Raw genomic sequence first — 25,102 nt, 5'->3', positions numbered from 1 at the left:
CATCAATGATTCCAGATCGAGTCAATATTGTTGATTGATAAAAAGCGCGCTTTGGGATCTTAATGAAAGGGATCGTATTTTCTTTGATCTTATTAGACTAAAACACCTGTTGTCGGACCGCTATGTACTGATACGAGACTTACTGCACGCACGGCACAGCGCGTGAACCATGCGTAAGAGATATGTAGAATACAAGTGAAGATCAATCATGTCAATAACAAGCACACTAAATACTGGGGTCACGAGTTGGTGACGTAAAAGGACACATTTATAAAGGTATTCATTTGGCAACCTTCATTTTCAAAAACAATTTATATACGTTACTGAAGTCTTGTAACGCGCGGAAAATTAATCTATCATTCCTATGAGTGAGAACAGAAAAGCAAGGCGCCGTGAACGTTTCCGAAGAGGTCGCTCGTGTCCACAGCCGTTCGATTTGGTGATACAATCCGTTTGCAATCAAGGGAGCTTGGAACATGAAGTACTCAAAGATGCGCAACGATTTATGTATCATATGCAGCAACAGGGCCATCCTATCGATCTTGATGCCATTACCGCATCGGGTATGACAGCATTGACGCAATGTGTGCTAGATGGAAGCCTTAGGAGTGTCAAAATCTTAGTCGAGCTTGGAGCAAATGTTAACAAGAAGGACGGCCGTGGTTGGACACCACTTCATTATGCGGCGAGTGAGGGGTATATAGAAATTGTGCGCTTTTTATTGAGATGCGAGGCTGATGTCCGAACCAAGAATAACGAGGGAGATTTGCCAGTTGATTTGGCTGAAGATGAAGCTGTCAAAGAGCTTCTGAGTCGAGTTACGCTGTTTTTGACTCCAACTGGTTCAGTGATAAGAAGACGACTTAGCCTCCCAACTGGCCATGGGTTTTAACATTATTTATAACTATCCCAAAAAAAAATTAGTCACAGCTAGAATAGCTTCATTGATCCTAGTAGCTTGTTTTACGTGGTCAAACATTTATTGACTATCATAAAAAAATTTAGTCACAGCTAGAATAGCTTCATTGATCCTAGTAGCTTGTTTTACGTGGTCAAACATTTATATTGACTCCACACTAAATCGTGATTGTTTTATCATTACTGATCTAAAAAGTCTCCTCGAAATCAATATTTTAAGTGCTAAAACAACACATTACTAATTGCGTTTGAAGAGTTTTAAAGCTCCATTCAAGGGAAAGACGTCATCATGTATGAGGCATCGTGCAGTGGACGATAGAACGATCGGAAACGCAAACTAGGTCTTAGATATTTAAGTGCTAAAACAACACATTTCTAATTGCTTTTGAAGAGTTTTAAAGTTCCATTCAAGGAAAAGACGTCATCATGTATGGGGCATCGTGCAGTGGACAATAGAACGATCGGAAACGCAAACTAGGTCTTTGAGTGGAAATTTAGTTTATCAGTACCCTGCGAGCAGAGGATTTTTTAAACCCTCTCCCAGGCTTCCAACGGTCGGGGAGAGGACCAGGGCTAGTTTATCAAATAATCGAGTGAACACGCATTACATCTCTTTTCGTTTATCCAAGCTTTGTGTATGTCACTGGCAGAATGTTTGTAAGGTCAAGTAAGTGGTTTTAGGAATTTTTGTTGGTATGGATTTGTCCTCTGATTTGACAGCAACCCTCGGAACTAACTCTTTAATTGTTGGTCAGATACCATGTCCAGCTTCGTGGATTAATACAACAGTAAAAACCCCGTGGTTTAAATCATATAAAGTGGTCCCTCTCAAGTGGGATGTCAAACAATGGGAGTCTCCAATATGTGACAGAAGCCAAGAAGCATCTGCAGAACGCATTAGGCGATGTCGTCTTGAAGTTATCTATAGCTAGATCTTCTTGAGTCCAAGCGATTAACTGACCTTTTATCTTGTTTATATATAAAAACCATATATACTACTCTCAAAATCCATGACTTATAGACATCAAAGTTTGACCACCTAAATTCTAGATGAAATAAAACTTAAAACTGACTATAACAAAAGATAACTAGTCGATTCGATAATCTCTTAATTAAGTACCGGAAAATGATCTTTCTCAGTGCAGCTATTTTGTACGAGATAGTGGAGTATCACTGGAACAGAAGTGGGAACAAAGGCAACTACTGACCTCTGCGTGTTTTTGTTTGGATCATGCCTAATCGAATTCGACAAATAAATTAATAGTTGTGATAACTAAATACCTTAACTAAGAAAGAGTGCATAACATGTATCTGTGAAAAAGTTAACTAACACAACTGTACAAATTAGTCCAACATTTTGAAGGTCTACTGAGTTTAATTACCAATTTGTGCAAATTGTGCAACTCCATACGAATGTTTTCACGTATATATGGTATGTACTCTACCTTTTAGCGCTACATAGGTCTAGCTAGTAAGTAATTTGTTTCACGGACGGACACATTGCGTGCACTCTATCAGACAGAAACTTACTTCAACCCACATTTGATTATGTTCATTGTTCAGGCTCGAACTTGTAAACTCTCAAATTATCACCAAGAGCTAGCTCGTATTGATTAATGAAAGAGTGAATGCCACAACAAGTATGCTGGTATTAATTGCGCAGTAACTTATGGGCAGGTAGGTGCCATACGGAAACGATAATAAATGCAGAGTTCTTAATATCAGCTGCGTATCAATTCTGATTGAAAAGGCTTTGCCTTATCGGTCGGACCCGCGGGCAATAAGAGGCGATTTATATGTACTAAATGACCTTTCATTCTAGTATGACATCTGTGTGAAATGGAACAGAGGACGTGATGGAAACACATCTAGCGGTTTGACTTCATTTCGACCTCATAGGGGGGCAGAAAATGCACCCTAGGACTGGATTCAGGATTACTTTAAGGAGGGGCTAGGTGCTAAAGAACTATGTAAAATGAGCCAGCTGTATTTATTTGGGTACACTTCTAAATGTGAATATATATAATATGACTGGTTATGGAAAGTGGGATATGCCATACGTACATGAGGAGGTTGGTCAGTACGTGTGTCGGAACTCGGTATTAGTCTTGACCCTAGCTTTCCATTCCTCTTTATGTTCATGTCAGAACCGAATGTCACGCATAAGAAATAGAGAGTTTTAGATTGACTTTTTTTTCTCCCCGCAAACGGCAAACGTGACCATGTTTTCATAGTTTTCCTTTATTTTACTTTACCTTTTACAAGCCTTCTCACCAAGCGCAAATACTCTTTTGTTTTTCTACTGCTTGGACTTTTTTGCGCTCCTTTTTTAGTAATTTAAAAGAATTTTTTACTGGTCAACTGACGTTTCACGTTTGCCGTGAACGTCAACTGCATGGTGAATAGATCCTATACAGGAAGGGCTAGACGGCGTTTTGGAAGAAATTACGAATGTACTTTTTAACATTTAATATGTAGATATCAGACAACTACCCCACCCTCTGTCCCAAGGGAGTGGTGTCCCCCCTCCGCTAACTTTTCCCCTAAGGACACGGATAACCTTTCGTTCAGATTAAGGAACATATTGAGGCTTTACTCAACACAAGCGGTTGTCTTTGTAACTGAATTGATATCGACAAAAACAATTGCATATATAAAACGCCAAACAACACGTGCACGAGGAAGCTATTTCGAAAATAATGATGGGATTCCTGTGTTAAAGCGTGTTGATGATATTGGGATGCCTGTGTTATTCATCACATGAAGCCATGACGTCACCACGAGGGATGCCTGAGTGGTTTTAGCGAGGGACGTCTGCTGTTTGGCGGGAAGTGTTTAATATGGCTGTATTTCTACCGATTTTAACCCCCAAAGAGAACAAGAAACGACAGATTTGTGATTGGCATTGAATCTTAAAGCCCTTGGCTGTCGTTCTGCTTGGATTTTAAGGATGGGTTTGAACTCTAAGAGTGGGAAAAGAAGCACTGATGTTTCGCTATTAGGTAAGACCTCGCCTCCACTTTGAATTGATTGTGATGGTTTTTGTGAGTGTAATTTATGCAAGAAGCGAAGAAGTGCTTGGGTAATAATTGCCCTCTCCTCTCGTTAAAGCTCACAATCATCGTATACGGTCAATATTATCTCATAGGACCTTTTCTAGACGTTGATATTTACCTTTTAGCGAGGTAAATAGTAATGTTTTTTGCGAGATGGCGCCGGTCGCTGGTCGCGAAGTGCGTGGAAAAACCGTAACGTAATACAACGATTTTTATGATTATCGTTCACGTTCAAGCTCCAAGACCTCCAAACCTCGACCTTTTGGTGCCAGAACACTTTATAATGTCTGATATTAGAATCCTATTATTAAAATAGGGGATAAATATTTTTTTCTAAGTATGAATGACACTGTTTCTAAGTGCTTCTTAAGCTGAATACTCGATGCATCGTGTTATGATCGATTTTCGAACCACATGATTTTAGTCGAATTAAACATTTATTATTGATAGAATACCGTCCACGCTCATCGAAAAGATTTATTCTCGCAAATTTAAAGTTTGCATTCTGTTTCTGTCATGTCGGACGATGAGATGTCGACTTTAATGGCGTTTGATATCCGAAAATAACCTAATTAGCATAATTTTGCATAATTTTGACTTTTAATATCGATCACGAATTGTTTATAAACAAATGATATATATCAGATAAAACCTGATCCATAAAGTACAGTCCTCTTAGATACCTTAGTTGTCATTCAAAGCCATTTTTCATGAAAATCATGGTTTATTCAATGCTTGAATGCTTCTTTAAGCATTCATTTGTCATATGATAAAGCATATCAGTTCAAAACAATCATTTTGTAAAAAAACGCTTTGTAGATATGTTCTACTTCAAAATAGATAGCCTCTCAATAAAGCTGATATACAAACTATATTTTAAAAAAATCAATATTTCTTATTGTACAGAAATATTGTACATAATTTACTTAATAACTTTTTGGCTTTCTGTTTTTTGTAGCATAAATTTGCATCATAATTATTTATGGAATATGTGAAAGTAGCATGTTGTTGATAATAGCTTTGCATTGTAATTATAAGATTTGAGGTTTCTTATGAGAGAAAAGTTTTGTTAAAAGTTCTAATCGTGAAATAATATTAGAGTATAATAGTGAAATTTTCAAAGATTTTTGCTTACATCTTTGTTTTGCTGTACTTATCTACATCACTGTTTTGTTTTGTTTTGTTTTGCTTAGAAGATGCAGAAAATGATGAAAGGCCGAGTAAGAGGTTGAAGCCAATGGATTGTAAGGGGTGAGTCTGCTATTTTTATATCTTTTGTTTAAAACTATACATTAAATTAAATTATATACCACATCCCTGTGCATAACAATAGTAGCTCTTTTCATTGGGGATAATAATTATATAATAATATAATCACTTTGCCAACATAATTCTGATATTGCGGAGTAATATTACAAGAGTAATATATATATATATAAAGAGAGTATTATTAAACTTATCAGCTAGAGTGACCAAGCATCATCCTTCCAGCCTGGGGGGCGTAAAGAGTAACAATCATTATTGTTTTGCTTCTCTGGAGTCTTGTATTCATTATCGCAGTCAGTAACCACTCATCCTAAACTTAAATTAAAGCGAAGCCAATGTGACTCTTGTTAAACTGTGGTTTTGAATTTCATATTTTTTGGGATACCTATGTGATGATGATTTAATAGTTACATAATTTATAGTTCATATTTCATAATAAGTAATGGCTGCTCAATAGCTAGAAAAGTTCACTTGTCAGTTCAGACAGATTAACATACCTGTATGTGTGCATGTCAAGAGGGCTGCCCTACAAGGCAATTGGTGACACATTATACATTGACCAGGCAGTATTTTTTAGCTCTGATTATCATTTTTTATTGTTATTATTTATATTTTGTTGTTTGTTTTTGTTATAGGGGGATAAATGCAATTATAGCTGATGAATGGAAATGTATGTATGAAAATCTGCTAATGTTCTTTATTTCATGTTTCCATAACAGATATTTTTGTGTATATTTGGTCTTTCATTGACACCCCAACAGAATATATATATATATATATATATTATAATTAATAATAACATTTAAAGGTGTTATATGATTTTGTGTTTGGAGGGAGGGTTCAAGGTAATCTTTATCAATTCATCTATTTACCTTTTATTATCAGATTTGCATAGTACACTCAAGTTAGAGTCATTGTGAATAATGCTGACATATTTGTCTAATTTGCATATATATCCTCTCTAGCTTCTTCAGGTCCACCTTCACCTGTTCCTTTCTTGTCTCCTGATGGCCGTATCACTAAGCCTGCTGAGGTAAGCAAAACATTTTGAAAATAAATCTAAATATATCTATATCTATATATCTATTTATATCTAAATATATCTTAACACAAAATACTTTTATCAAAAGTCCACCACAACATTCCACCCTGAATTGTTATGTTTATACCGATACAGGAAGATCCATTGCTGAAACATTAGTTGTGTTTTCTACCTTGAATAGTTCCATTAAATTCTTTCTGGGGAGTCAATTCTTATTAGCATCAAACAGGCTGATTTTATGATAGCTTTTCCTTTGAAATTAAAACCAAAAGAAGGCTGTTTTTTGTTGCTCAAAATTATAATGCCCATCAGAATAGATGTCTTACCTATGATAAAAGAAGATTGTTAATTTAAGTGACCCATAGCATAACCATTGCAGTTATTTTTATTTATTACATTTATATGATATCACTTCACAGCAGAGCATTGTTTTTATAAGGATGATAATAGAAGAAAAGATACTTGCTGTACTGATATCTTGATGTCTGTGCCTTTTGCTATATATAACAGAAGAGAATGATACTCGCTTGGTTGTCTAAGATATTGGAAATTACCAGAAACCAGCAAATGACCTTTGTCCCAATGGGAAAGAAAGCCTAGCCGGTATAAGTTTATTGCATTTTTTAAAAGCCATTTTGGTTAGGAGCAATTTATTTTCAAGATACGTCATAGATGATTATGATAAATTAGGTTTTCAAAACAAAATAATACATAGCTAGGTTTGCTGTTTTTTAAATAGATTTAAGAAACATTTATTGTCACATTTGATTGGGATCTTTATTTGATGACCTATAATTATTTATTAATGAAAAGCTAATAAAATATCCTTGAATCTCTAGAAAATGATCTTTATTATTCTATTGTAGGGCTTTTCGTACTAATCTTCTTTTTGTACTTTGATTTTGAACAATTGCAAAATATTTAAGACAAAAAATGAAAATTCTATCCTTTTGGCTTAAGGATATTTTAAAGTCTAATGCATGCTTTTGTTGCAAAAAATATTACAACTTTTGGCAGTATATTTTGCAAATAAATATTGTTAATAATTTTCAAATGATTATATATAAATTGCTGTAACAATTAACCACACCTCAGGATCAAAAGCTGTTTGCTCAAAATTCCATTTACGAATGTATGGCCTTGTGTCTCAGGTGTCAACACATAGCTAAGATCATTTGCATGTCTGGATCATAAGATCTAGACGGAATCCTAACCCAGTCATTTTACAAGAATACATTTATCACCATACAATCCAAGGGTTCACTGCAGAGATTATAAGGGAAGAAACTGGATGATATTTTTCTGATTATGGTAAAACCAAAATGTTTCTAGTCAATGTTATTTCTAGACATAAGTTTATGTGTGAACTGCATAAATCATTTTGGAAAGAAGTGAAAGTCATCATTTTGTAGCGTTCATCTTTAGACAGATAACACTTCCATACATATATTGGTCGTCTAAAATCTATTTTCTTAGTAAGGTGTTAAGTTTTATTGTCTAGATATATTCATTTTACTTATGTGCTAAGATTTTGCTGTATAAAGGAAGTATTTTTATGAGAATATATTGTAGACTTAGGCAGGTTTCTCTTTGGTGTGACTTCATATCTGCCTTAAACTTACTGTCAATGTATTTGAGTCTGATTTCAAAATTTAACGAAAGAATCCTTGCATTTAGCTTTCCATTTAAATTCTATTAAATGTTGTATTGTAGTCTTCACAAGTCATAAGGTGGATATAAGGAGAAAAGGGCTTGTGTGTCTATAGGTTAGTGTTTGTTAAAATGACAGAATAATGTACAAATTATTAAGTCAGTAATTTAAATAGGATTCATGAAGTGTTGTCAAATCATGCTTCCCTTTTGTCATCCAATACTTTCTTATTTGCTGACAAGAAAAGCAATGTAAAAGAATAGGTTTTTGGCAATGTAAAGCTGCTTAATATTTACTGCACATCTTCCTCTTATCTCACAATTATTTTAAACTTAATTTTTATTTACTTACAGAATATGGCATTGAACTTCATCAAAAATGAAATGTTATCTCCTTTATTATCTAATGAATTCATTTTTCAAATTTAATGATAAAATTTTGAGTTTATTTTATATATTTTTTCTTTGTCAATTTTCTAATATTCATTTCCTTTTACTTATATAACTCAAAACAAAGCTCCAAAATAAAATTTCATGTGATATTTTTAGTTGATGGTTTGAATCAAATCCCTTGTATTGTTTTGCTTGACTATTGTATTGTTCTTTCTAATAATTAAAATCTATGTTGATACTTAGAATTCACCTGGCATAAGTAACAACTAGGAACACAACACTGTGCCTTGTAGAATATTGTACATTTTATTCCATATCCTGTGTAGTACTGTGGTTTCAGTTATTCTTGCACCAATGTAACAAGTTACATTCTATGCTTTTCGTTTTATCCCTCATGATAATAATATTTATTCTCATATCATTAAATTTTTCTCAATAGATTTTTCGTACCGATCTAATCAGTGCAATGAAGCTACCGGACACTCAAATCTTAAATCCTGAAAACTACATGACAATTGTTGACCCTTGGCGACAAGAATGGGAACGAGGAGTACAGGTAAAATTTGAATAGAAGTGAAAATCTGAAAAATAAATTGTTGTTAAAAATTAAAAATAATTAACATTTAAGAATTGGATACTTGGGAATTATCCATGCGTGTGGGAGCGGAGTCTACTTTGGAAATTAATTTGAAAATAGCATAGTTTGCCTGAAGGGTAAGGAAGCAATCAGGAGTAACATTGAACAGGAAGAAAAATGGGAAATAGAATAAAAGAAAAAAGAAATTCCCATTTTTGAAGTTTTTTTTTCTGATATAAGATTAGAAACTCCATCAAACCTCTTTGTTAATTGTTTTATCTGCATAAATGTTTTTATTTCAAGTGAATACCTTTGTTGAAAACTTCCTCTGTTGAAAACTTCCTCTGTTGACTTTCAGATGCGGCAAGTAACATAATTGTATATAAAATGTGATGATGAATCTGATGTTTATTTATTCGATTCAGGTACCAGTTCATCCAGAGGGACTATCACAGCCATCTTTTAGGTAAATAGCAATCATATCTGTTTAATATGATTTTCTTCTGTTGTCTAAAAAAATCAATCATGAATTAACACCATTAATTTCTGCTACAATGACAGATATTGCAAATATTATACAAGTTTGACATGTTTCCCTGTTACTTTAATACTTCAAAGACAAATTTAGGAATACTTGACTGTTGGCAGCTATAATAACTGATGTATTTGTAAAACAGCCTTTTTAAACAAGTTGTACATGATTAGTATTTATAGAGACATTGTTTATGCTTGCTATTTTTGCTAATATACGTTTTTTTATATACACAGCTTTGTTGAAACTCCCAAGAAGACATCGATATTTAAACTGTAAGTATAAATTTATAAATACTGTAAAACCCTGGTCAGAGCGAAGGCATTTCACCCATGAAATAAAAAGTGTCAGTCAATGTGTAATAGTCAAATAGACACAAAAGAAAACAATGGACTTAGCATCTACAAATATGTATCATTCTAATATCTATTTTCACGAATTTCATGACCTCACTCTATAATCCTTGGGTATGCACTCTCAGCATTTTGAACTATTTCAAAGCAAGTCTTAAGTCATCTAGTCAACGACCTTTCCTTCTTGCTGCTTCATTAGGTAGAAAGGAATGTCCACAGATACATATCAATAAATGTGATTATGAATATGCTCTCTGCTCTCTTCACAGCTCAGGGAAGTTATTGAACTCTGAAGATAAAAGAAAAGGGAAATCCCCTTGTAATTATGATTTAAGTCGGATAGACGTAGAATGGTTATATAATCTCAACAAATCAAGAAGAAACAAAGGTAATTAAGCTACCCAATACACCTTTCCCGAATTCGCTTGGATGAACATGAATTTGATTCTTTTATTCATTGAGTCCAACCTGGTAGTGAAACCATTGTTTAGTCATCCAAGCAAATTCAGAAAAGGTCTACTTGATTGTAAAATAAATGTTCAGTATAATTAGTGGGATATGGTACAATTTGTTGTAATTGTTAATTAAATCACTAAACATAAATCTGTTGGACAGTTCAACAAAGCAAGGTGACAAAAACTATTGGTTGACACGTTAATATCATAGTCCAACATCGTCATTGTGTCACCTATTACAACAATTATTATAATACACTCAACAAAATTACTCGATTCCGATTGGACAAGAGGAGTACAATTAAATCCCAAATTGTACTCTGTAGCTTAGAGTCCCAATTTAATTCCTCAATTTTGCTGAGTGTATTGTAAACAAAAAATTACACAATTAGCTAAATGTTCTTGTACAATTTGGAATTTATAGATACTCCTGATGTTTTGAAAGTTCTCAAATTGGACTCACCTAAAAGGCTCATCCAATTTTGAAAACTTTCAAAACATCACTCGTACCTATAAATTCTGAATTGTACTCAAGATCGTGGGATTTCCTGTAATAATACCTCAAACAAACTCAGATCACATGGTGGACAAATTAGGGTTTAACCCTTGACCCAAGCTAGCAACCACAGCAGTGAGTTCTAAACCTCCAGCTCCACCCATAGTTCTTTCATAGCACACCATGTTGTGACCCTTCGTATGTCATACAAATTCTTTTCACTTGTTTTACCATGTAGGACATCTAGAGCTTGAAGAAGATGCCCTAGAAAAAGCAATATCATACTTGGAGGATAAGTGCTACGAGAACATGGGTCATGCTATAGCTACCCAGAAGGGGCTTAGTATTGAATATGATGAAAGCGTATGCTGTGAAGTCTGCCAGTCGGTGAGTATTTTTCCTTTATACAGAAACTTTTCCCTCAGAATCCTAGCCAATCACTAGAGGACACTGGGGTTAATACCCATCACAAGTTTAAGTCTATACACAGTAAAGATAGTTCCATTCAGTAGTTGGGATTATAAGAACCTTCAAGAACCTTTGTTGAAAAGCTGAATAATTCTAATTGTAATTTATCATTTTTTCCCCAGCCTGATAGCGAAGAGGGCAATGAGATGGTATTCTGCGATTCATGTGATATTTGTGTGCACCAAGCTTGTTATGGCATTCAACACATTCCGTCTGGTAGCTGGCTTTGTCGGCCTTGTAGGAGGGGTGTTAGTAAACCAGCTTGTAAGCTGTGTCCTAATCCTGGTGGTGCCATGAAACAAACAAAGTAAGTTGACTTGTAATAACTTGACTGCATTGTATAATGTACTGGTACTGAGGGGTGGTGTGGGGTTGGGTCATGTTGTAATCATGACTCAACCAGTATACTTTGTATATTGAATTTGACAGTGTTACTCAAGGGAGGGATGGGTGAGGCCATGTTTTCATCTTAAGATTATACATACCAGTATGTATGCAGTGTATCTAGACCCCTTGCAGCAAGTCAGGAATGCATTGGATGGTAATAACTACCTATTTGCCAATTCTCAAGAGGCTTTTGCACCATCACTTGCCGGCACCATAATACAGCTCGTACTGCCTGTGGTTAAATGGCAGAACAATAAATTCCCTTTGCGCTTGGGAATTGAATTCTTTCTCATGTAAAACGACTTGTATTGTTCCTGCCATCTAACATGACTGCCGTCACGTGAATGGTACAAAACCTCTATTGAGCAGCTTTGACTTTGATATCACATTCAAGCAGTCTATAAGTTGACAGTGTTACTCAAGGGAGGGAGGGAGAAATTGGGATAGGTAGGCATTTCATTGAAACGAAATATCATAATACAACACTTTTTTTTGATTGACAGGAAAGGAAAGAACTGGATTCACGTCAGCTGTGCTCTGTGGGTACCCGAAGTTGGCTTTGGTAGTGTCGAAAGGATGGAACCAATCATAAAACTTGAAAATATTCCTGTAAGTAAGAATAACCCAATGCTACTCATTTGAGTCCTATAACTAGAAGAGTGAAGTAAAAGGTAAAAAGGTTAAGCTATTTTTTTCCTTCAATGCTGCGGGAGTGGTTGCCCAATTCTCCCTAAAAGTAAAGTGTTCAAAGATACACTCTTTACCCCTTCAGAATGAAGCTACAGAACAGAGAGTAGAGATAACTAGCTAAAAACTAGAACAGAAAGTAGTTGAAACAGACGTGGAGATCCTCCGGATTGAACTGCGGACCTCTAGCTCTGAAGGCTGTACACTAATACTATTGAGCTACGCCTGCTCCCAAAAGTGAAGTCTTATGTGTGAATTTGTTTTCATTGCAGGCCAAGAGGTGGAATCTAGTGTGCTTCTTGTGTAGGGAGAAACATGGAGCTTGTATTCAGTGTACGGTATGTAGTCTCTTGTATGTCATCATGTCTATGATCAGTATGAAGTAAACAACAACAACATCTGCAACAAACAACAACAACAACAGCAGCAACAACAACAACTGCAGCAGCAGCAACAACAACAGCAGCAACAATAACAGCAGCAACAACTACAACAACAACAGCAACAACAGCAACTGCAGCAGCAACAGCAACAACAACAGCAGCAACAACTACAACAACAACAGCAGCAGCAACAGCAGCAGCAACAACAGCAGCAGCAACAACAGCAGCAACGACAACAGTAGCAACAACAACAGTAGCAACAGCAACAACATCTGCAGAAGGATATGGGTTGGCATTCAAGATAGGAAAAGATTACTTTGCACTAAATAGTTGATTGTGAAATATTCTATTTCAGGTAAAAACCTGTATGACTGCATTCCATGTGACCTGTGGATTCCAGCGTGGACTTGAAATGAAAACAATCCTGGATGACTCGGCTGTTGATGGTGTTCGACATCTAGTAAGTGGATTAGCACGCAAAACTCTATGTAGAGATTTTACTTGCTCCATTGATAAAATAGAAAAAGTGTGTGTATAGCAGAGAAATAATAGTAGAAGCATGACGTGTAGTGGAGTGCTTCTCGATACTTCTCTAGTGTTCTGCCAATTCTAGTGTTCAATCAGAACAGGAGATTTATAACAGTCGTTTTATAAAGCACAATGAGGCTACATTCTGGAAAAAGGACGTAAAGCTACAGTAATACAGTAATATTAAAGAACATTTTTTTTGCTTGTTTATAGTGTTATTGTGACAAACATGGGCACAAAAACAAGTCTCCACCACGATCTCCAGAGAAAGCCAAGCAAGATGCGGAAGAAGCTGAAAATCTTAGACAAAAACGGTATGATCTACCTTACTTATAATCTGCCCTGATTACCCTAAGTTCTGCTATGATATTACCTTTTTGAATAGGGCTTCAAAACGGACGAAGAGACACGTCTCAAATCGTTTGTTTTTATACATATTTTAAAGTACTTATACCATATAAACTATATTTTTCATACATGTATATATACCTTTTTTTAACATCCAGGTTAAAACAGATGGAGACAGAATTCTATAAATATGTCGATGTAGCGGAAGCTGCTAAGGACTTGAACATACCCAAGGAGCTAGCAGCACACATACATGCATTCTGGACCCTAAAGAGAAAGGTTAGTATTGGAAAGACATTGAATGAAGTTTGTATGTATTCCTCAACTAGGCTGTAAACATTGGTGTCCTCTACGAATCGATTCGGTCAGAGACCCCTTGCAGCACGTGGGAATGCAGCTCAATTATCCAATTCTAAGGAGACTGAAATTCTTTTGTTTTGCCCTCCAAATTGAGCTGCTTTGACCTCATATGCAAGGGGTCTATTGCGATGATTCTTGTATTCTTGTACTGTGTACTTCTGCTATCTATACTTGTGAACTCACAAATATTTGTTCTATCACAGGCTCGTGATGATCTTCCCCTGCTTCCTCCGTCGTTGGAACAGCAAGAAAAACTGTGCGGAAAACAGGTCAGTGTGATTCTTTGTGGAGCATGCGCGGTCAGGCATTCGCCAGTGGGATGGTAGCTAGTTTGGTCAGGAAGAGAGATACCAATGACTCATTCGTAATGTGAATCGTTATTTATATTTTAATTCCAGGGCATGGCCAGTCGTAGTCTACAGATACAAATCGAAGAACTTATGAAAATGCGCTGTGACCTTGAGAGGGTAAGTGATCTCGATTATAAAATCCAGCGCGTGATTTTCTCTTGTGATATGCTCACGTCGAGTAGCTTCACACCTCGCATCACTCAATGATATTTAACATCCATTCTTAAACCTTTTTTCTCTTTCCGCAGCTACGAAACCTCTGTTACATGGTCAGCAAACGAGAAAAGATGCGGCGTGAATTATTTCGTGTGAGGGAACAAGTATTCTGGAAAGCGCATGATGTAATGACCGACGATACTATCGATATAGATGAGAACGATCTCAGATGGATACGGGAATCCTGTGGCAAGAACTATACCGGTGATGGTAGCGAACCAGCTCGAGGTCCTGCCGCAGAGGGTGGCTTAGAATCAGTGTCATCTTCAAGTGCGCAGTCAAGTAACTACGGCCAGACGAGTGCTGAGGAAATTACCGCGGAATTGAATCAAAGCAAAGAACCGAGTGAATGCTCCGAGGGGGACGTAAGAGGTGGGTACGACTCGTCTGACTCTGAAGACTCACCTCAGATCAAAACGCGTCGTCGTTTGAGGGGATTTTCTGCGTACAAATCTAGGAAGGACATAATGAATAACCGTTTGAAGTCAGAGAACCAGGATTCTAGAGGAGTTAATAAATCAGGAGGTGCTAAAGAAGCAGTAGACCCTGAATCTAAAGCAGACGAAGAAGACGGCAGGAAGGAGGGGTGTGACACATCTAAAAGATCAACAAGGTCTCGAAGTCAAGGGGATATAACGTTTGAACAGAATATCGTGGTCGATTCTACTGATGAAAGCAAAGAAAAACTGAATGAAAGTGAATTACCGAAAGTCACGACGAGAAGCCATCAACGTTCTACATCCAAACAGGTTCCTGACGACAGTGGTTATGATGTTAAGGCGGAGGAGGCCAATAAGATAGGACTCACAAGACCACGAACCAAAGGACAAACATCCGACTCTACCTCTGAAGAGACAGAATCAACGAGAGAAGAGTTTGATTTGCCTCCAAGCCCTACGCGATCCTTGCGCAGTAGCAAACAACGTAAACAGGAATCATATGATGGTCAAGTTATAACGTCTGGTAGAACTAGATCAAAAAGTGCAGGGGATGTAGCTGATGGTATAACCTCTGATATACTACAACGGGAAACAAGAAGCACCAGGTCGAGAAGAGTATCAGCAAAAAGCGAAGAGGAAGAAGTTGGGACAACAGAAGACACAGAGCCTGAACAGGAAAGAGTTCCTAGTATAAATAACCCAAAAAGTCCCAAGTTATCCGACAAAGACGAGCCGCTCAAGGAAAATAAAGTTTTGAGGGAAAATTGCTTACGAAGATCAAGGAACAGAACGGTAACATTGAATGAAGGCAAGACAATGAATGACGTGTCACCGACCAAGAAACAAAAACTTGAAGTTCCAGGAAGCGAAGCCAGGAGAAATAAACGAGGAAGTCGAAGATCTTCGGACCTGGACTCTGATAACAACCAGGGTAAAACCACAGAATTCTTTTTTAAAGGCAGCCCCAGGAGAAAGGCTTCGACGAACTCCTCAAGACGCGAGATGCGAAATGGTTTTAAATCAAGGTCGGAATGTGAAAACTCGAAATCTGATGAAGAGAATGCGGACGACAGAGTGGAGCGGTTATCGTCTCTAAGGTCCTTTAGCACGGGTAAGGAGACGAACGCTCCTTCTTCTCCGTGTCCAAAATGTCAGATCCAACAAGAAAACAGCAATAAGAAAATATCGACAGACTCAACCGGAAGTCCTGAAAGAAAGAATAAAGAATTAAGACCGCGCAACATGCAGTCACCAAAGTCACGCAGTACCCACTCACCGAGGTCACGCAATATGCCGTCGCCGAGGTCACGCAGCCGGTTGTTAAGGTATTCTCCCACACGAAGCTGTAGTAGTATAATAGCGTCTGTCTGTCATGCTACGTCCGTTATTTAGGGTAACGCAACACTGGATAAGTTGAAAAGAACTGATCGAAGAGCTGTAGCATTGAGCTGCGCATGCTCGAGGGACAGTGGTTGAAATGTTGAGAACTTGTTTGGGAAATGAATTAACGGTTGTTGCGTTTCAAAGTTGCTGCCGTCCCACAGGCAGCCCAGGATGAAAGATCGCAGAACACGTCAATAGGTTATGAAAAATTGGTAGTTAGGCTATTAGGCATGGCTTCTTAGAAGTCCTAACGTATTAGCCTTTTTAAGGTTGAGGACGGGTCGAGTTGGTATAGACTTCCAAATTACCGCTGTGTTTCTTGATTACATTTGCACAGCAGGGTTAGCCTCGAGTTTGTGCAGAATATTCACGTGTTCCAGTCAAGGTCCGTCGAGTTTCAAAATGTTTGTATTGTTGAAGCTGTGCTTTCTTTACCGTTGGTATTTGTGAATATTTAAACACTGATTCGAGGCTAACCCTGTGCAAATGAGTCTGTAATCAAGGAACACAGCGGTAATTTGGAATTCGAAACTGGTCTGTTGCAGCGCATTGTGGCCTGTTTTTTGGGGACATATTTCTAAGATGGCGTACAGCCCCACAATGCACTGCAATGGCAACTCGACCCAGTATTTTTTCAACCTCAGAATGACTAATAAAGAAAGGGCCCTAACAAATGGCCTGACATTGGTTGGGTCAAATGATCAACGTTGGTATGTGCTTTTTGATGTTGGATGAATGTTGGCTCTCTTGTCATGCCGGTCTTTCGCGACACAACAAGGTGCCAACGCTCTGCCAACAAATATTAGGTCACTGAATGCTGGGCCGTTTAGAGTGATTTTCATAAACCCATGAAACAAAGTGTACTACTCCAGAGTGTAATAGTCGGATACACATTATAGAAAACAAAAGAATTAGAGTAAAGTAGCTACAATGCTAACTGATATGCTAAAGTGTATTTCACGGGTTTATAAAAAAAACCACATTAAACAGGGCCCTTACCATATCACTGTAATAGAAAGAGACCATTTTACCCAACCTCTAGTTATTAGTTGGTTTTTTTTTTGGTTAATAAGTGTATTTCCATATAACATATAACAAGATTTGCCCACAATTCTCAAAGAACGAGCTAGGAATGTCAAGGTTGATTAGGTTTGTGGATTACTAGGTTAGGAAGGTTTATTATGTGTTAATAAAGTAATGGTTTTTGTATTAATATTGTATTGCTTCTTTTTTGGGGCCTGAAAGTTTGGGGGGTTGGGGGGGGGGGTGGGGTGGGGTTGGGGGGGGTTGCGCTTCATAAATCATGCTTCACACTGTTTTTGCGTTAAGCAACTTATGCATGGGCAACGTTCGTAGCCTTTTTAGCTCTTCTAACGGGCGTGAGAAAAGACAGTGTTTTTTAGTTATTGACCAATAAAAGATGTCAAGATATGGTCAATTTCTCCGGTTGGTGTGAAAAAGATACAAGATTCCATTTTTCCTTGCAAATAAATTCTTTCGCACGCGTTAACAGTTGCAAACCACACCAGTCCGCATTGACAAAAACATCTTGTTTCCAAGAACAATACGTTAAACTTTTCTTGTTGGTATTTTTGTAGTAATCCGAGGGGTACACTAAAGTAGTTTCCAGGATCCGCATTAGTGAAATTCCTAAAAAAAAGTCCGCCTAGAAAAAAAGAATTTTAAAAGCCGCGTTCTTTGAATGGGACATTAAGTGATGCATATTCAAGAAAAGCAGGAATGAAAGTACTTGTCCTCACTCTTGATAAGTCACTCAAGTTTTACTCTGTATTACAGTTTTTACGACGTTCCTCATGTAATTCTGTGCACAGGAAAACTGGATCTCTATCTCCACGAGGTAATGATACTCGTTCTCGTTGAGAAAAGAGGGCTTGTTGGGGGGAGGGGTAACACTGTTTGCCACGGGTCAAACTAACGAACCAATCGGAATCCATATCGAATGCCTCGTCTGTCAAGAACCACTTAAAATACATAATCAAATAACGAACTCGGGTATCAAATTATGCTTAACAATGTTGATAGTTCACATGGTTCAGTGTCGCTTTGTAGTACAAGTTGAATTGTGGCGGCTATAAAGTTCTCTAGTATTCATTGTGCATGGCTTGTAACGCTTCTGTTCTCGATTCCTGTGGAGTAAACGGCATCTGTAGTAACCACACTGCTACAGGACCATCGTGTTTTTGTCTGAACGGCTTCATCTTACAAGATGGGATCTGTTCCAAACCACAACAACCATTGCCATACTCCGCTGTTGCTTCCTTCTGCTTTCTGTGCTTTCTGCTCATCCTTGGAAAGCTCTTGAGGTTGTACTGTTGGATTTTTCAGAAGCTTTACCTTCCTGCGTCAGTAATAGGTGGAATTCTTGGTCTGGTGACGATTCAACTGGTGGACCTCGATGTAAATGTGTCGACTTTTATCAAGCTCAACTTCACCCAAGGATGGTATGTATTGAATTGTCCTTATACTGTAAAGTTCTACAGAAATCTACCGTCACCTGTTTTTGCTACGTCCCTCTTCTTTTCAAATTTCAGAAATTATTATGATACTGATTTATATGATTGACGTTTTAATCTATATGGTTTATGCAAATGAACTCCTGTCTTGCCTTTTCTTGCTTTGCTTCAGTTTTAGCCCGTTTCAACAGTTGATGACAGTCATTTCCCCCATTTAGCCATCTCATGCGGTCTGTACAACGGGACGCCGTAAACATAGATTTTCCAAGAATTTTTGTTACGCTAAAAAAAAATATAACTGAAGCTCATTGATGAATTTTGATGGGTTTTCCAAGCGATCCGTATTGTTGCTTGGGTTTCGTTTTCTAGCATGTGGCATTCATTACTTAAGCTATACACACGTCTTCGCAAACATGATTATATACAGAGCCTGTAGACAACGTCGCGCGAGGATTATTCGCACGCAATTTCTATTTCTATTTACATTTTTTGATTCATCATTCTTAAATCATTTCATATACAGGAAAATCTTTAAAATGTTTAAGGTTGCAATATTTAAGTCGGCTTATTTTGTTTCATTTTCTTTGCGAAGGAACTTCGATTCCTTGAAAAAACCTTCGACCTCAGTATAAGAGGCCCTATAAGGTCAATATACTGCTCTTCCCAGTAGACCGAGGTAGTTGTGATTTTTTAATCGCCTTCGTAGCTTCTGTTCTTGTGATCCAGAAGTACATTTCAAATCGACCACGTGATGCCAATGTTGTACCACGTGGACATGTTTTTTTACACCAAAATTCAAAATTCAGTCAAGTCTATTGGGAAGAGTAGTATCGCGCTAATATGTTTTTCTCCATAGGAACTGACCTCTTACTATACTGGTCAATAACCTATATATTTTTCCAGGTATAGCCTCGCAGGTTTTCTGATTAACATTGTGTTTTCATCGCTGTTCCTTGGTACCAAGATCCCTAATGTTAAAGTTATTTGGAACCAAGCCGGTCCTCAGCTCATGTACGGTATGATAATAGCCTGGGGTCAATGGCTTGTGGCGTTGGTCGTCACTGGAGCTCTCCTGGTAGGTGACTGGTAATCCGATTATTGCATGTCAATATGGGCCTCTTTTTCCCTCTTTTTCGTATTTACACATTGTAAGCCTCTCTCTATGTAGGAATATCGCAGTCTAGAGCAGATTATGAGAGACTGAGAGAAAACTCGGGAGGTTCACTGGAGGCTGGTATAAATGACTAGATTGGATTTAACAGTGGCTTCTCTATAGAACAATTTACTACCACCAGTTTTACAGACTAAAATATATAATGATACAAATTACTGAAAACAAAACATTTGGTAGTAGCTAAGTGTGATAGCCGAGGACTAGACAAGACAGTTGGAATGTACAAGGTTGATTTTTGGAATGTTTGGAGAAAAACGCTCGAAGCACAGGAGAGAAGCAACTAGAAACTCATATGACACCGAATGCGGAAATCGAACCCGGATACCGGCACGTCAACCCCCACCCATGAATTGATAATATCCATCGAACCAATCACAGCAGGCGATACATCCACTTATCCAATTAGCATGCAGCACACCGGCTCCAACTAGGCTCTCCTCAGTCTATGCCCCAGAAGCACTTTTCTAACCCGTAGTTTTATATTCTTCTAGATTCCTGTGTTTGGAGTGAAGCCAATGTTTGCTTCAATTTTACCCGTTGGTTTTGCTGGTGGACACGGCACGGCTGGCGGCCTCACACCAACATACAAAAAGGTCTGTCTCACTTCTGTTGTATTGGCTTGACTCAATGGTCTTACACTTTGTCCTGATCAGTATCTTCAGGGCCGGAACCCGAGCAGAGGGGGACGCCACCCACAGGAAGCCCTGACTCGAACCACTGAAAATATCTTCAGTAGGAATTTAACCATAAACTCGTTGACTTGATTGCTTTATCTTGTAGCTCGGGTTTGAAAATGGTGGCGATTTTGGTCTGGCAAGCGCTACTCTCGGCTTGACGTTCTCGGTCATATTCGGTGTGATGTGGGTCAATATTGCTACTTACAAGGGGTGGGTGAAGAGAGAAAGGATTGACACTGCGCAGGAAGTTAAAATATCCATCAGGTATGTGGAAATTCTGGTGTGATTGACTTGCTGGTGATGAACTGTGTTAGGAATCGAGAAAGAAGGCCTCCTATTTGCACGTTCATAATCATGCATCATCAAACATCAAACATCATCGTCACAACTGTCTTCATCACCATCATGACTGACAACCCGACCACCAACAACACTTTCGTCATCATCCGTCACCTTAATAATCATTACCATCATTATTACCATCATCACCATATTATCATTGACAGCGTCAAGTGTGCAGCGTATACTTTAGATGTGTCATGATTGTTGTCAAACTGTAGGGTGTGTGACCACTGACGCAATCTTTAGAAATAGCGTGATTTAATAGACTTTTTTCTATTTCAGAGGCGTGTATGCCGTCGGTAGTCGACCACTGGCTGGTATTCAGACTGTTCGTGCAAGCTCAATCGATGTTCTTGCTTTGCACTTAGCAGTATTAGGCATCGCCATGCTGTTCGGTTATGGTGTCAAGCAAGGGATCATTGCTATCGAAAGCACGTCCAGTAAATTGAAAGAACTGAACTTTTTGTCTGGTATTCCTTTGTTTCCTTTCTGCATGGCTGGAGGAATCGTGATGCAGGTATGTTGCATTTGATGACATGGTGACGATGATGATGCATGATGATGAAGGTGATGGTAATGATGACGGTGGTAATGATGATGCATGATGATGGTGATTGTAAAGATGGTAATGATGATGCATGATGATGAAGGTGATGGTAATGATGATGGTGGTAATGATGATGCATGATGATTAAGGTGATGGTGATGATGACGGTGGTAATGATGATGCATGATGATGAAGGTGATGGTAATCATGATGATGGTAATGATTATGGTAATGATGATGCATGATGATGATGATGACGACGGTAATGGTAATGATGATGATTATAATGCCCATTGATAATGATGCACGATGACGCTGACGACAATCATGATTAAGATGACGGTAATTTTAAGGAAAATTTAATATAGTAAATGGCAAAGTAATAAGTTACTTTTACACCTAGTGAACCCGGCTTTTTCTTTAGTTAATCATCGAAAGGATAGACACTCTCAACGACCTGGTCGACGCATCAATGATGGAAAGAATCGCTTCATCATCCCTTGACTTCCTCATCACGTCAGCTGTAGCAACAGTGGACGTGGCTGCCGTAGCTGTTGACATCGGACCTCTCCTCATCCTCTGCACCAGTGGTTTTATATGGAACTTCATCATGCTTGGGGTATTTGCACGATTCTTATTGCCCAACCACTGGTAAATATTTCTTTGTAAAGAAGTGTTCTCGTCAATATACCTCTTTAGCTTGTATGGGTGTAATGTTCTCCCAATACAGACGACCACATGTCATTCTCTTGCGAATAAGATTCTTTATTTGAGTTGTATCCATATTCATGTGTCTTCTCATGCGCAGCCATTAAATAAAGAAATGATACTCTAGGGAATGACACGTGGTATGAAATGGGAAACGAATACGCCCCAAGAAGTCTATATAGTTATCTAACCTTCATTGCTGGCATCGGGAAGGAAGAGAAAAACTGGCAATGCATGGAAAACCTCCTCCCCTCCCCCTCCCCCCTCAAACCAGGTATCCACCCAGGCGAACTCTTATCTAAAGGAGTTGAAACAAGACTGACTTTAATCCGGCCCTGCCGTTTTTGATCGGTTTGAGGGGTAATGTTTTCCCATCTCGGATATTCCTAGTATGTCCAATACACCGTTCTCAAAATGGCTAAATCGTTTGTTTGTAGGTTCGAACGTGGTATCGCAGACTTTGGGATGAATACCGGAGTGATAGCTACAGGTCTTGTTCTATTGCGCATGGTCGATCCAGAGTCTCGTACTCCAGTACCAGCTGACTTTGCGTTCAAACAGTTGCTTCATTCACCGTTCATGGGTGGTGGCGTATGGACCTGCTTGGCCGTGCCTCTATTGAATATACTCAAGTATGTGCTTGGCTTGTTACTCTAAGATTATTCAATCCGTGTTTCTCTACTACAAAAAAATAAAAAATAAAAAAAAAATTCGTCATTGCTAATCACCACCACGATTACAGCAGTGGCGCAGCTCAACAGGGTCGAACTGAAAGCATGTCAAGGCGCCTCTGGCAGCCGCTATACAGTCCATGTATGACCTCGGAGCACAGCTCTAACCAGTTTGAACTAGTTAGGGTTGATTTTGAGAGAAAAGAAGTAAACTAAATCCCCCTTTTTATCCAACATATATATTCATCCTCTACATATACGCATTTCCTTGTCAGTAGTTGGTAATCTAAGTATTACACTCTTGCTAATGTCGATTGTTTTCCTCCATGTAGCATTTGGATAGTAGCGGTCATTGTTCTAGTCGTCTTTACTTTTTGGATTTTATCATTCTTGTAAGTATCTTAAGCCCTGTTATTGACACTTGTCACAACGTTTTTGTGTTTGTTATAGTACACTCAACAAAATTACTCGACTCTGATTGGTCGAGAGGAGTACAATTATAGCGTTAATTGTACTCCGTAGGAGTACCGAATTAAGTCGCTAAGGCAACACGGCCAAAACAATGTTAAAACAATTATTTTCTATCATTTTGTACTTAAGAAATATATAAATAAAATTTTAAAGCCATAAGAACTAATCTTTTTTATGCATTTCAGTTGCGCGGATGGACTGAAAATCGGCCGCCAAATAGACAAAGATGAACGACGTCGCTTCGCATTTTTTACTGAAATTTTGTCGAGTGAACTATAAACAAAAAATCGCACGATCTTCTCGTACAATTTGGAATTAATAGACACTCGTAATGTTTTGAAAGTTCTTTAATTGCACTCGCCTAAAGGCTCATGCAATTACAACAACTTTCAAAACATTACTCGTGACTATTAATTTCCAAATTGTACTCGAGTTCGTGCGATTTCCTATACAAATTGCTGTGTCGAATCCAATTTGAACCGGTAGAACCAGTTTCATTATTTGATCTTTTTCGATGGGAGAGGAGGCGAGGTATAGAGAGGAAGTTGAAACCATGTACTCTCCGGAACATCAAATATTGGATAATTGCGTAAACTGACGCAAAACAAATGACCTTTAAGAGATCTAGACAGTCAACAGCTCAGTGTAGGGTATGACCTCTTATAACCGACCACCTGCAAAATGCGACCAGCCATACATTGTTTTGCCACCTTTCTAATACGACCAACACCGTTTTGTCTTGACAGTTTTTATTTCCGCAAGCGCTATACGGGCATGTGTAGCTGCAGCCTTTGTGCGGTCGAGAAACCTCGATCCTACTCCAAGACTTCGGCATACCTCAACCTTACGGAACCACGACGACAACCGGTCGACGGAAACGAAGATGTTGAATCAAGCCATGATATGAGCAACACGGCTACGTCTTATGGTGCAACGAGCGCCGAGAACGAGGAAAAAGCACTTAAAGAATGACTCTAATTTGTTTGCCCACTTCGTTGTTGAACGCAATTCTCATATGGCCTCTGACTGCTAGGAATCAAGCAACCGTATTTGAAATTATATCGAGTCGATTTATGAATGAAAATTACTATTTTTGATGATACTCAGGGACCGGACATTTTTTATCGCCGGGGGGAGGGGGTTGGGGAATGCATGGGAGAATTTAGGGAGGGGTGTCACAAACTTTTCAGACAAATTAGAGGGGAACAGATCACCCCCTAGGCAATAAATAATGACCGGGCCCTTATTTTACTATAGCTGGCATTCAATCATTCCCAAAGAGAATGAAATAACAAAAGACACGGCGGCCAATGTTGGTTGATACAACAAAAGAATTCATTGACTATTCTTTTGTTAAATTCAACTAAGATGGCGGCTATGACGTCATATGCAAACGAAGAAATTGTTGCCAATAAAATGATAAACTAAAATAAAATAAATAAAACAAGGTATTTTCGAAAATAATATTGTTTCTTTCCGCGTCACCCCTATATCCCTCCGTCTATGTATTTGTCCTTGGGGCTGAAAATTTGACGAGTTACTATGACAACAAAAACGTGCAATCAAAAAGGTCTTTTTTTAGCAAAAATAAGCTGGAAATCACGGTGACAGACTTAATGCTTAAGCAAAGAAACTGAAGATCAGCTTTTTATTGTTCTGTTTGTTGTCAATCAAATTCAATTCCGTTTAAGCATGATTCATTAGTAGAACCATCACTTAAATCTCACTTCCGGTTTCATCCACGCCAAAG

At 38.1% G+C, this 25,102-nt stretch overlaps 4 protein-coding genes across 6 annotated transcripts in view; 3 read left to right on the top strand and 1 right to left on the bottom strand.

The window, feature by feature from the left end:
• Positions 1-286: 286 nt before the first annotated feature.
• LOC116308785 (uncharacterized) lies at positions 287-2,639 on the top strand. Its single transcript, XM_031719274.2, has one exon. The coding sequence runs from the start codon at positions 365-367 to the stop codon at positions 890-892; it is 528 nt and encodes a 175-aa protein (XP_031575134.2). The 5' UTR covers positions 287-364; the 3' UTR covers positions 893-2,639.
• Positions 2,640-3,709: 1,070 nt separating this feature from the next.
• On the top strand, positions 3,710-17,501 carry LOC116308775 (uncharacterized). The gene is made up of 18 exons (XM_031719261.2): positions 3,710-3,920; positions 5,168-5,225; positions 5,876-5,910; positions 6,206-6,273; positions 8,765-8,881; positions 9,328-9,368; positions 9,671-9,709; positions 10,057-10,175; positions 10,977-11,125; positions 11,329-11,513; positions 12,097-12,202; positions 12,553-12,618; positions 13,019-13,123; positions 13,405-13,505; positions 13,698-13,818; positions 14,103-14,168; positions 14,298-14,366; positions 14,498-17,501. The coding sequence occupies exons 1-18, from the start codon at positions 3,869-3,871 to the stop codon at positions 16,295-16,297; spliced, it is 3,297 nt and encodes a 1,098-aa protein (XP_031575121.2). The 5' UTR covers positions 3,710-3,868; the 3' UTR covers positions 16,298-17,501.
• The window catches only part of LOC116308778 (polyprenol dehydrogenase), a 34,827-nt gene continuing 15,824 nt past the window's right edge, over positions 6,100-25,102 (bottom strand). Inside the window, exons 8-12 of one of the 3 annotated variants that reach the window (XR_004198542.2) lie at positions 10,803-11,002; positions 9,213-10,076; positions 8,776-8,906; positions 6,455-6,608; positions 6,100-6,268 (exon numbers count right to left, since the gene is read on the bottom strand). The gene's annotated coding sequence lies outside the window, so the exon portion shown is untranslated. Of the gene's footprint in view, positions 6,269-6,454; positions 6,609-8,775; positions 8,907-9,212; positions 10,077-10,802; positions 11,003-22,759; positions 22,892-25,102 lie in introns of those variants that run through there. The other 2 variants (XR_004198541.2, XM_031719265.2) reach the window with 2 other exon arrangements.
• LOC116308776 (uncharacterized) lies at positions 18,275-24,816 on the top strand. The gene is made up of 9 exons (XM_089039562.1): positions 18,275-18,750; positions 19,666-19,837; positions 20,428-20,529; positions 20,717-20,877; positions 21,238-21,472; positions 21,927-22,153; positions 22,648-22,842; positions 23,214-23,273; positions 24,099-24,816. The coding sequence occupies exons 1-9, from the start codon at positions 18,407-18,409 to the stop codon at positions 24,322-24,324; spliced, it is 1,722 nt and encodes a 573-aa protein (XP_088895688.1). The 5' UTR covers positions 18,275-18,406; the 3' UTR covers positions 24,325-24,816.

The sequence above is a fragment of the Actinia tenebrosa genome, unplaced genomic scaffold (genome assembly GCF_029948245.1).
Source record: "Actinia tenebrosa isolate PJP-AT-01 unplaced genomic scaffold, QUT_ActTen_1.0 PGA_scaffold6__47_contigs__length_16458017, whole genome shotgun sequence".
NCBI lineage: Eukaryota > Metazoa > Cnidaria > Anthozoa > Actiniaria > Actiniidae > Actinia > Actinia tenebrosa.
This window is presented reverse-complemented; position numbering and strand designations above follow the sequence as displayed.